At 43.4% G+C, this 12,609-nt stretch overlaps 1 protein-coding gene and 1 long non-coding RNA gene across 3 annotated transcripts in view; both read right to left on the bottom strand.

Annotated features, from left to right (window-relative positions):
• Positions 1–4,990, bottom strand: part of tpcn3 (two pore segment channel 3) — a 40,832-nt gene extending 35,842 nt beyond the window's left edge. Inside the window, exons 1-4 of one of the 2 annotated variants that reach the window (XM_078166711.1) lie at positions 4,581–4,990; positions 2,040–2,122; positions 1,651–1,765; positions 1,183–1,311 (exon numbers count right to left, since the gene is read on the bottom strand). In XM_078166711.1, the coding sequence (XP_078022837.1) occupies positions 1,183–1,311; positions 1,651–1,765; positions 2,040–2,122; positions 4,581–4,676 (423 nt within the window). In that variant the 5' untranslated portion in view covers positions 4,677–4,990. The remainder of the gene's footprint in view (positions 1–1,182; positions 1,312–1,650; positions 1,766–2,039; positions 2,123–4,580) is intronic. The other variant, XM_033624765.2, reaches the window with a different exon arrangement.
• Positions 4,991–5,996: 1,006 nt separating this feature from the next.
• On the bottom strand, positions 5,997–12,146 carry LOC144462571 (uncharacterized). Its single transcript, XR_013490827.1, has 2 exons — positions 10,648–12,146; positions 5,997–7,809 (listed from the first exon to the last, which is right to left on the bottom strand). It is a non-coding gene; the product is annotated as an uncharacterized LOC144462571 (long non-coding RNA).
• Positions 12,147–12,609: the final 463 nt, after the last annotated feature.

The following is a 12,609-nucleotide window of genomic DNA, read 5'->3' as shown; positions in this document are numbered from 1 at the left end:
CACACAGGAAGCGTTCCAGCAGCCGGAGGTGCCTTTTTGTAGTTGTTGCGTTTTTGGGCCTCGAGTCTCTGCGCTTTGGCGTTAAAAAAAACTTTAACTCAAAGTGGAAAAGCGCCCCATGTCATCTTTTTTCCCCATTGTCCAAGTTTACAGTTGGTAACCAATGGAGGAGAAACTGGTGGTAGTGGTTGCTGGATACCCAGAGCTATACGACTTTACAAAGCACAGTTAGCACCATGTCAATAGAAAACAGCAGATAAGTGCAGTACTGTAAACGTCCATGATGGAGGAGAAGCTCCTGGACCAACTGGTGGTACTCCCCATGATCCAGCCTCTTTTTTAGGGTCTCATGTACCCACACAGATCTCTGTTTATCTGCTGACAGCCTCTCACCCTCAACCAGAGCTACAGACAGCACCCTCTGCCTCAACATGACATGTTTGAATAAGGAGGTGAGTCCCTGGTTGCCTGGCAACAATAAAAAAGCGCAGAGTGTGTTTATTTTTTTCCACTGTGGAATTCAATTTTTAAAAAGCCAGTCTGGTGCACCTCTCGTTTTGTGCGTGATCGGGGCCCAGTCTGTCCAAACATCATGAGGAGATTCTTCTTTATCTGCTGCCTCGAGGACGAGCCTCACATTCACTAACAGCTAGCTGGTTAGCACACGAGCTACACACCCTTCAAACCCAGTGACTCACTGCAACGTCACGATTCTGTCCTTTCACACTGTAACAACGTTACCGCAACATTACAGTTGCCTTAATTTACGTTGCTGCAACATTGTTGAAATGTTACAACACAACAGGGATTGTCTGGTGTTTAACGTCTGCTCAACGTCCTCTGCGATATGTTTCTTACTCCAAACAATGACGTTACTGAAAGAAAATCTGTGCAACATGTTATCAAACAGCGAGCTCGCTCACAGGCCGGCGAGCTCGCTGTTTGATCTGGAAGGTAAAATTTATTTAATGGAAAAAGTTTCAGTTTGGTACCAGCAGCCTCGTCATTAATGCTTCAGCTGTCAGCTGTCTGCTTTCAGTTGAAGAGGCTCCTCCCACCAGACTGATGCTGTTAATAAGCCCCTCCCACCAGACTGATGATGTAGTTAAGCCCCTCCCGCCAGACTGATGCTGTTAATAAGCCCCTCCCACCAGACTGATGATGTAGTTAAGCCCCTCCTACCACGAGGATGACGATGATGCAGATGTTTTTGGGATCTTTCCAGAACTTGTCTCGAGGGATCACTTTGGCGTAGTGAACGAGTCGAATGGTGAAGACGAGCAGACAGAGCAGCTCCACCAGCATGGTGGCCTGAAAACACAAGGACACACACACCGGTCTGAGGTACTGGTTTAAACTGGTTTAAGACTCTCAGCTGGTGACTTTAGATCCCACTCAGTCTGTTTGAATTCCACGTTACAGATCAGATGATGACCACATGAGATACTTGAATCTGATTGGCTCTCAGAAGTTGAACAGAAATTAAAAATCATGTTTGACTTTTATACACATTTGGTCGAAATATTAAAATAACTGCAGACAAGCTTCAGAGTGAGTGTTGGTTTTTTCTTCCAATGAGGTGCACGTAATAAACAGAGGAAGCATGAAACAGGAGCGTGTTTGTGTGTCAGACAGCGGCGGCCATCTTACCCATACAGGAAGAGGGAAGACGGCCGGCTCCTCGAAGATGGCCAGAGACAGATCGACCAGGATGAAGAAGTAGAGGAGCACCTGAGGGATCCAGTGGTTGTAGCGCAGATACAGCCTGAAAACACACACACGTCCGTCGGTTCCTACTGAAGACGTAAATCTGTACAGACACTAACATGTGCTTTCATCAGGAGGAAACAGGAAACATCCACAGCACACAGTGCTTGTACACAGATACATTCACAGCTGGTTTGAACATGAAGAGAATCAGTAAATCAGACCTGTGCTTTAAGAATCATGAAAAAAAACTGAGGTGATCAAACTGTGAAGTTTAGCGTCAGAGGTTCTGAGCTGTGAGTTTCAGGAGATTAAAAATGTTCACGCCTCACCTCACAGCCTGAGGCGACGTGTCGAAGTAGATGTTCCTGTTGTACTGAGCGTCCGACACGTAGATGGCCGCCAGGTCGAAATCCTGAAACACACACGCTGTTATTATTACGGGTTCAAGCCAGAAGGACTGGGGCGCCATGACTAAAGGTCAGAAGGTCGTAACTCCTACGCCGTCAGTCTGAATTAAAGGACACTTGGTCCAGACATCTTCACTCACTCTTCAAATCTGCCTCAAGAACCTCCAAACTCTGCTCCACCATTTTGGATTTTTTTGAAAGACACATTTTCGACATCCTCTCCTAAACCGCAGGAGCTTTGTACTGAATCTTTTGTGGATCATCTCTGAACCAAGATTAACACAACTAATCAAAAGCTTGTTGACCAATGAACATTAAAAGGGGCGTGGCTCAGCACATAAATAGATCAAACTCTATAACCATTGAACTAATCACATGGAGACCTGGGCGCAGCTTTGGAGGCGGGGCCTCGTTCATTCCTATGAAAGTTTCTCATATTAAATCGTGTGACTCTTCTAGACTTTCTAAATGTTATCTTAATACTGAAACGAGTCATTCTGCAGGGTTTGACACTCACAGATAATTTATCCACTGATTCACTGATGTCTCGTTCCCAATGAAAGTTCATGTGAAAAATCTTTTTGGGCCTCGTGACATCATGTGACGGATGCAGACGCTGTAATTCCACTTTTGGCCACTGTGTAAAACTGGCTCCAAAGCCCAGCGCTGCTCCTGAGGGATTAACTAATCATCACGACCCTTGCAGGATGTGTCCACATAAGTTCCTGAAACAACACTGACAGTTTCATTCACATCGACCACCAGGGGGCGCTACAAGTGCAAACAAATGGGTGTGGCATAAAACACATCACACTGTAAATCAGAAACTGTTCGTCCAATCATTATAAAACTGGCAGGATGTGTTAAATAATAAGATTGAACCATGTGTGTAAAATGAATTTGAAATCCCTCTATAGGGGGCGCCACCTGTTCCAAACAAGTGCACTGACATTACGCAAAATTTGTCCAGCCTGTTCTCATTCCCATATCATCAATACCGCCACTCAGTCAGTGATTTTGGCGTCAGATATCAATGTAGAAAGGCACCCTTTGTGGCGGTGTGATAAGTCGCCAGGCGATAGCGCTGCTGTCAACTTGGTTATATACAGAGCTGGAAGGTTGGTGGATGGGTCCAACAAACCCTGGTGTTACAACCAGAACACCGCTGTTTGCCCTCCGTGTGCACGAAGAGCCAAACTATGACGTTTATTTCTAACCCTAACCACGTGCTTTTGTTGCACAAGGAAATAAACGTATAAACCAAAAGTTTTACAGACGTAAGTTTATTGTGCAAAAGACCGTCAGCGTCTAACGAGCAGAAACTGAAATGTTTTCTGAGACCACTGCATGTACAGTAACAGGCGTAAACTGACACGCCGTCCTGGAATGTCAACAGCAGACGCAGGAGGTCGCCTAGCGCGTCACATTCAGACGTGAGAGTCCACTGACAGAGCAGCCATGTTGGGATGAGAACGCGCTGATTGTCCAAACATCACTAAACCTGGTGGATATTTTTAATCCAGCTGTCGAAGCGCGTCCCCAAAATGTTTCTGCAACAGACCGACAGGGGGCGACGGCAGAGCAGAAGAAGGGCGTGGCTCGGCACAGGTTCGACCATAAATGAATGAGCGTCTGTTGGTCATGAAACCTGTTGAGTTATTTTCAATGCCAGTATCAGAAACTGTCTGAAGTCTGAAATCGCTGCTTTCAGCTGTTTGTTATTTTCATCATGATGCAGCTGAATGAAAACCTGCGACAGTCTGAACACACAGATCTCAGCTTCACAGAGGAAGAGCTTGTGTGTGAGCTGCTGTGTTGGATCGCTGAGATCAAACTATAAATCATCAACACATGGAAAGAAAAGAGCAGTTATTTGATCATCGATTCATCATCTCAGAGTTTTGGACTGTTGGTTGTACGAATGCGAAATCTGAAGACGTCACTTTAATTATATTGAACTTATATTCCTGGCTTGTCACACACTGACTGATCCATCATTAAAGACACACAGATGAAGTGGCAGTGGATCTAAAGGTTGGTTGCAGAGACACTCGAGGTCTTGTCCTGTCTGTCAGGACAGAATGAAGTGATTTTAACACTCTGACTTCATTAAAGGGACATAAAGCGGGCCAACTGCACATTAATCATTGCCTTGTGTTCAAATGAATCCTTCACATGAAGCTGACTTAGTTTCCAAAGTGACTCTTTAAACAGATGAGACACAGAAACCAAAGTGTCCCATCAGAGAGGCGCAGACACAGTTTGTCACCAACATGTTGTGAGAGCTGGAAGTTTGTGTCAACTGTCTCCTTCACTGTTTAACTGCTTTATGAGGCTGAAGGGACAAGAGTCCACCACCATCATCCTCCTCCTCCTCCTCCTCCTCACTTTACTGCTGTCATGTGAGAGACACAGCTCAGTGTGAGCAGCACAAGCATCAGCTGGGACTTGACTCACTCTCACCTCTTTGCTTTTTGCAGGATTCCCTCCGTTTGGAATTCCTTTTCCTTTTCCTGCAGACTCATCAGGAATGTCCTCGCTCTTCTCTGGCTCAGACATCTCTCCAACTTCCCCACAACGAAAACACAAAACCAACTGCCCTCCACAAGTTCTTATTAGTAGCGCTGCTCCAGGAGTTTGCAGACTGTCCGTCCGAGGCGGGCTGTTTGTGTCTCTGCAGGACAAAAGTCCAAAACGTGTCTTTCCTCTCAGTTTGAGTCGTAAACGTCCATCGGTGAAGATCTACATCACATGTTGTCCTCTGTGCTGCACGTTAGCGGGACACTTGAGTGTGTGTGTGGACTGATGGTCCCAGCTGCTGTTTGTCCTGCGCTAATAAACCAGCGCTCGTGCTGCCTTCACGGACCGGAGGAGGGAAAAAAGACACTGTGACGTGGTATGAGGCTCGTGACCCTAAAATATAGACTCGGTGATCAGCAACATGTTATTGGAGTTTGAAACGAAGAGAAACTTATAATAATACAAAATAAAAATATATATATATAAAAAAACAAACAAAAGTTGGAGTTCTGAAAAAAGAGAGAATTATAATAAAATGTAAAAAAACAACATCTTTATAGGAATTTGACATTAAGAAAGAATTGTGATTCAAAAAATGTAATTATACATTTTTTATTGGAGATCAAATAAAAAGAGAATTATTATAAAAATAAAAGCATCGTATTGGAGTTTGAAATAAATAGAGAATAATACTGCTGAAAAATAATAAAATAACATTTTGTCTGAGTCTGAAATAAAGAGAGGATTATTATAATAAAAAATAAAAAGAATACAAAAAACATTTTACTAGACTTTGAAATAAAGAGTGAATCATAATAATAGTAATAATAATAATAATAAAAAAGTAAAAATAATTTTAAAAACATATAATTGGAGCTTGGAATAAAGAGAAAGTTTTAATAATAAAAATACCAAAAAATAAATTATTGGAGTAATTTTGTGACATCGACAGGACAGAAGTTTGGTCTTTACAACAAAAGTTTCTCCTGATTAATGAGGTCAGAGAAGTTTCATCTCAAAAGATCCACAGATTTTATTCACTACATGTTTTGGGGAGTTGTTCCTGATCAGCTGTGAGGGTCCAAAGGACAGAGGGATGTCGTCTGCTGTAAAGCCTCTGAGGCAAACTGTGATCTGTGATATTGGGCTTTATAAATAACATTGATTGATTGATTGAATCATGTGTGAATAAAGTTGAAAGGTGACGCTGCTCTTTTTGTGAATCACATCCTGAAACTTGCTTCATTTATTGTGTCCTGTAATTTTACATATGCGCTGAGGAAAGATATCACTCAAATTAAATCCATTTCATTTCACTTGTCGCTAAATTTCACATTCACAAAATTTACAAACAATAAATAAATTCTTTGCATTTATTTACTTGTCAACAGTTTCTTCCTCACAAAACAAAAAGCTGTCGAGATGATGAATGTACGCAAACAGTGAGCGGACATTCGTCATCATACAAAGTGCAAGCAAGAAAAATGAAACATCACAAACAAATATATGAGCAAATGATTCTATGTACACATGCACATAACTGAACATATTTCTTATGCTTATTCTATTGATGTGTGTACTGTGGTGAACACACTATATGATGAATGTAACACTGCTTCAAACACGTTTGTATATCTTTACACACTTACAGACTCAGCACAGTGAAGATATATATTTTATTCTTAATATCTAATGTACTGGTGTTAACGTTGCAGCATGATGCACATTTTTATTTCTATTTCATTGTATGACTTTCTATCTACATACTTCAGAGGTCAAAGGTCAAAGGTTCATTTATTGTCACTCAGTACATGTGTGCACACTACAGAGCGAAATATGTACTCCGGTCCTGATACAATAACAAAGGCAATAAAAGAGGATAAAAACACATAAAAACATGTAGTGCAGTTGGACGGTCCAAACTAGTGTCCACAAGATGGCAGCAAATAACAATAAAGATAATAAAGTGCAGTTGGTCACATAGTCAGTGGCTTACTGCAGGTAGGGAGGACAGGGAGCTCCCCAGCCTCAGCGCCTCGGGGAAGGAGCTGGATTTCAGCCTTGTTGTTTCGCTTTTAGGCTTCTCAGCCTCCTGCCAGAGGGGAGGAGGGCAAACAATCCGTTAGCAGGGTGGGTGGGGCCCCTCATAATGCAGGAGGCTCTGCTCCTGCACCTGCTGATGTAAATGTCCTGGATGGAGGGGAGGCAGCAGTTTGTTATCACCCTCTGCCTCCCTCTCAGTTCCCCTACCAGACTGTGATACAGGATGTGAGGATGCTCTCCACTGCACTGAGGCGTTGGTCACACCTCTACTTTCATTATTCTCACTTCTGATAACTGTCTGTTCTTTCCATCAGAGCGACTGTACGGACTCATAATTTCCCTTCGTTGATCAGTCAAGTATTTCTGATTGTGATACAGCAGCCTGTCACAGGGGCGTAGATACACACAGTGCAGGCAGTGTGGCTGCTCTGGGGCCACTGGGGGGAGGGGCCACCCTGGATATCTTCCTGTGCTCAAAGAGGAATGATTAAAAAAAGAATATTTCTAATTCAAAGACGGTGACATTTACTTTATGTGTCCTTAAAAGGGAAAGCCGTCTGTGTCACGGTTTGCTTTTTAGTTTTTAAAACAGTCAGCAATAAACAAAATGATGTGCTTTAAAATCTATAAACAGACTATAAAAACTCTTCAATGAAATGATTAATTTTCTTTGATATTTCTGTGCAGTGATGAATGCTGGGTAATATGTATGTTGATGCTGTCCGAAACAGCTAGGATCCAGGAGCACAGCAGGAAGATGAGCTGCTGAGTGAAAACCTCAGGCAGCACAAGAGGAGGACCAGCCATCGTGGAAGGACGAGACCCTGCACGCCGTGTTCCACCGACAGATTGAGGAAGTGAGCGACATCAAGAAATCCCACCGGCGACAGGTCAGCACATCACAGCAGGGTGTGAGGTGCAGGCAGGAAGTGGGGCGCCATCACCAAGTGGCTGGCACAGTGTACAGGAACATCTGCACTGAGTGTGGGCTGGAAGTCCCAAGGTCACAGTGGAGGACACGTCCTGAAGTGGCGGAGAACGAGCGAGCTGAGATCCAGACTGACAAACTGCTGATGGACGAACGACAGGAGAAGAAGACAGCAGCATCAGGAAGAAGGAACACGAGAAGCTGAAAGAGGAGCAAGAAAAGATGTGGGCAGTGAAGGCAACAGTGGTGCCAGTGGTAAGGGGAGCACTGGGAGCACTGGGAGCACTGGGGGCTGTGACCCCCAAACTGGGAGAGTGGCTCCGGCAGATTCAGGTTCAACATCTGACGTCTCTGTCCAGAAGAGTGGAGTCCTAGGAACAGTTAGTCTGGGTGAAGACACACCACCATCACCCATATGTTATATATATGTGTGTGCGTGTGTATGTGTGTGTGTGTATTTTTGTTCTGTCTTTTATAAATTTATCACCATTCATCTTCATTGTTTAACTCTCTCTCTCTCTGCTCATCTCATCATTTATATTTTGCGGATTTTCTGTCTTTTTAAATTTCAGTTCAAACTCTGTTTGACGGACTGAAGCTTGTGTGTGTTGCGTTCACTTTGTTTCTGTGTCAACGTCTTTCTTCCCGGACTTTTATCGGAGGCCGTGAAGGCAGCACGAGGCGTCATGTGACTCCCAGCGGCAGGATACCGGAAACGGAGCGAGAGACTTTTCAAAGTGGAAACACAGACGGAAGTGACTGTTTTCACATTAACGACGTCACTCACGTTCATCTGCAGGAGAAACGTTTGAGGAGAAAAACAGAATTTACACAGTGAGGTCACACCGCGACCAAACCGTGACGTCACCGCAGGGAGGACACATTTGTACACTGTAAAAAACAAAGCAAAACGTTAAAACCTTCAGTCTCTCTGCTGCCTGACACGTGACCTGAGGGAAAGTGCTGTCACATTTATTCTGTCTCTTTATAACAACGTTTTATTCATTAGACTCCAACAGGAAATGTTTGTCTGTCAAAATCACCAACAACAGAATCACCGCTTTTTGTTTAATGTGATATGAATATAATACAACACTCACACAGCTAGTGTCATTTTATTTTAGGGTGGAATTTCCCTTGAACATGTTCACACCCTGAACAACAGCAGAGAGATGCTCACTTTATGTTTCTGAACCATGTTTGTTTCTCTTCATTCCTGAATCTGAAACTTGTAAGTGATTACATCATCGTTAGGGGACTAACTATTATTAGGGGCCAAGCCCGCGGGGCCTGGGGAACGCGTATGCAAGCAGGAATACACAGTGCGAGGGAGGGCGGTGCAATTTGGAGGGTTGGTCCAGACCCCTGCAGGGACCTCAACAATTACACCCGTGCACCTGCAGGGGGCGCTACAATCTAGGCCAACGCGTTTGGCATGTAACTCCCACACCGTTTGTCGCACATTCAAAAGCCTAATATTCATGATTCCCTGAATGGAGCTGCATCACGTGTCCATGGCCCCGCCCACTTCCGCCCAACTTCTTCTTTTTTTTTTTTTTTTTTTTGCCAAAAATTACAAAAACTGCAAAACCTACTTTTTCAAACTCCCCCTCGAGATTTTGATCGAACTGCATGAAACTCGGCACATTGACTCTCGAGATGGACTTGATCTAAAGTTACCGAAAGAATTTTGCCCGGTCAAAAAATGTGCGAATTATTAACGAACAAATCTTTGTAGCTAGCTATGAAAACGCGTACTGTTCCGTATCTTTGGCAAATTAAAAGCTACCAAAACCAAAGCTAAGATCATTAGTTAGTATGTGACTGTGAGGGTGTGAACCGAAGTTGGTGAACATTGGCCACTAGGGGGCGCTATAAACATGGGAAGTTTATATCTCCTAAACAGCTACACCGATTTTTATGAAATTTGGTGGGTATGATGTACGGCCATTCCTGAGGCCATATGTCTAAGGTGGTCATGACTGGTCGAAGTGGGCGTGGCTTATTACAAGATAAACAACAAACATTTATATCAGCTGAACTATTGCACTGAATGCTGTGAAATTTATAGAGTACATGTAGAATAGGACACATTCACATTTTCCAAACTTCCCAAAATTTTCATCATTTTCTTTCCCGTTGGAATGAACGGAGGGAATGTTCAAGTTTGACACAAATACGAGGTTTTTCAAGCATTTTCAATTCCTATGTCTTCATCAGATAAGATGAGCGTACAAACAGGAAGCATCAGTAGAAAGCTCCACTTCACTGTTACCATGGAAACGTACTGAGCGACAGTTTGTCCATCATCAAACCTGTTTGTTATCTTTCATGTGGTAAACTGTGGAACATCTCGATCCTTCAGTCCATGCTGGCTTGAACCCCAGAGCTGCTGCTTGCTGCTGGACTCTGGACTTATTATCACATTCATTTCAATTAGAATAAGAGATTTAACAAACTGTTTAAGGAGCACTGGTTTCCACAAGCCTCACACTGAGCTCAAAGTGTGAATCATCTGTTTTTAATACACAAATCAAATGTGATCAAGAGTTAAATGAGCCTGACAGAAAGCCACCAGTCATCTCATCACTTCCTTGATCCATGTTTTTATAGCTTTAAACAGCTGCAGAGGAAACAAACAAAGCTCCAGTGTGTCTGATTTAAAGTGAATAGAATCACTCTGTTTTCTTTAGTGTTTAATCAGCTGAAAATAAGAATCACTGTGTTTTCGTTCCCTCACAATGAGACGTTTATATCTACACAGGGAGCAGGTCCTGGCCTACAGAGATCACCATGCTGCACCGCCATGTTTCTACAGTAGCCCAGAGCGGACAAACCAAACACTGACTCTAGATAGAGACATTTTATCATGTTGGAGAGCAAGTTACAGCTGGTTGTAATCTGTAATCCTCACTGCTAGACGCCACTGGACGTTAAAATATGAACAAATGATTTTAGGTCCATGAAACAAACACATTAAAGCTGGAAGCCTCTGCTCAGCACACATGGCATTTTATTTCTGACTCTGAGTGTGTTTACCTCAGACTGTGGTCTCCTCTGTCAGGTGGAGCTTCTCCAGCAGGAGGCGCTGCTGAGGCAGGAGGAGGTCCAGATGGACAGTTTCCAGCTCGCTGCTCTGCAGAAGAAAATCAGACCTCTGCTGCACCAGAACAGCAGCCATGATCACCAGAGGCCTCAATACTGTGAAAGCAGTTCATCTTCCCCAGGATACCTCCTCCTCCTCTGCTCTGACTCACCCGTCACATCCACCGTCTGGATAACTGCTGCTACAGAGCTGGTTATGAACTAGTTCAGTCAACTCTGGGTTTTCCTATCAGCCACCAGCACGTTCATGTGAAAGAGGCGGGGCTGTTAATGATGAGTGACATCATCAGTTACCATGGTGATTTATCACAATGAAAAGAGAACCAGCTTCATAGGACTGAGAGCCAGAGTTAACCCTGAAGTGACCTCGCTGACTCCAAATCCTGCTTCGTGGTCCAGACCTCAGGTTAACAGGTGAAGTCTGTTTATTTCTCTGAAGACTCATTTTCTCCTCTGTACCTAACTGTTTCTGTTAAAATGATTATTTCAGTGCTTATTGATACATTTCTGATTGGTTGGTTCATATACTGTACTAGGCCATAGCCATTGGTAGCTGTGTCACCTTCTACCTATGCCAGTCCTCAATGCCTATGTGCAGTTTCACATAGATTGACCACGTCAGTGAGTAGAAAAACGTGGGACAGACAGAATGACTGACTGACAGAATGACACACTGACAGTTTCCGTGATTATGTACAGCATACCATACCATGACTTAGTCATACCAAACATTAGAAAACAACATCAACATTGGTCCACAGGGGGAGCCACAGCGATCGGTCGCATTTTAGCCATTTTGAAGCATTTTTCTGTTGTTATAGCGCCACCCAGTTGCCAATTAGAGTTAAATTTCTCCAGTCACCCTGAGGCGTCCTGTTCTACATATCTACCAAGTTTAGTAAAAATCCATATGGCGGTTAGGCCTAGATAAGAAATGAGCTCTCTAGCGCCCCCATTTTGTTTGATGGGGTCAATAATGGAGGGGTCCCCTCAGATTATGTGTGGTCATATGCCTACAAAGTTGCGTGGTGATGGGTGAAACCCTTGAGATGTTATACACCTTTATGTGATGAGCCACGCCCTCCGCAATATTCATTGCCTTATAGAAGCTCAGTTTTAGTAAGTTTTCCAACTTTTGCCAAGAGGGAACTTTAGATATTGGTCCCTAGATTATGTTCACCCAGTTTCATGCAGATCGCTCAAACTTCCTAGGAAGAGATCCATTTGAAGTGTTTTTCAAAAAATTCAAAATGGTGGAAAATCTATATAAGCGGAAGTTATGGGTTCTTGAGGCAAATGTGTTCCTCATGAGGAGAGGCATCTCTGTGCAAAGTTTCATGTCTCTACGACATACGGGGCATGAGATATGCCCATTCAAAGTTTGACATTTCAATGGGTTGCTATAGCGCCCCCCTTTGGCCAATTGATGTAATATTGCTTCATTGGCATCCTCCCATGACCCTCTACCACTGTGCCAAATTTCACATGGATTGACCAAGTCAGTGAGGAGAAAAACATGGAACAGACACACACACACACACACACACAGTTTTCCTCATTACATAGTAAGATATGCACACAGACATTTCATATATTGTGAGAGCCATTTGTATTAAATGTGTTTATTTGTATTTTTTGTTACACTCCTGCCACTTGGGGGAGTAGTGGTACTGGCAATTGGGCAGCGCCAGAGTTTATATAATCAAGGTGTAACCACACACAGGTGTTGCTGTGTGGAGGCGAAAAGTTTTTTGACCGTGCTGCATGCACCAGGCGCTGTGGAGACAACAGTCGAGTTATTTTCTGGTTTATGAGTGACAAATGGCTGTACCTGAACTGAGTGAAAGTAAGTAATAAATCAACATGGGAACATTGGAAATATCGTCTGATTGCATT

This window comes from Epinephelus lanceolatus, chromosome 3 (assembly GCF_041903045.1).
Source record: "Epinephelus lanceolatus isolate andai-2023 chromosome 3, ASM4190304v1, whole genome shotgun sequence".
Taxonomy (NCBI): domain Eukaryota; kingdom Metazoa; phylum Chordata; class Actinopteri; order Perciformes; family Serranidae; genus Epinephelus; species Epinephelus lanceolatus.
Note: the sequence above shows the minus strand (reverse complement) of the source record. Positions and strands in the feature narration are given on the sequence as shown.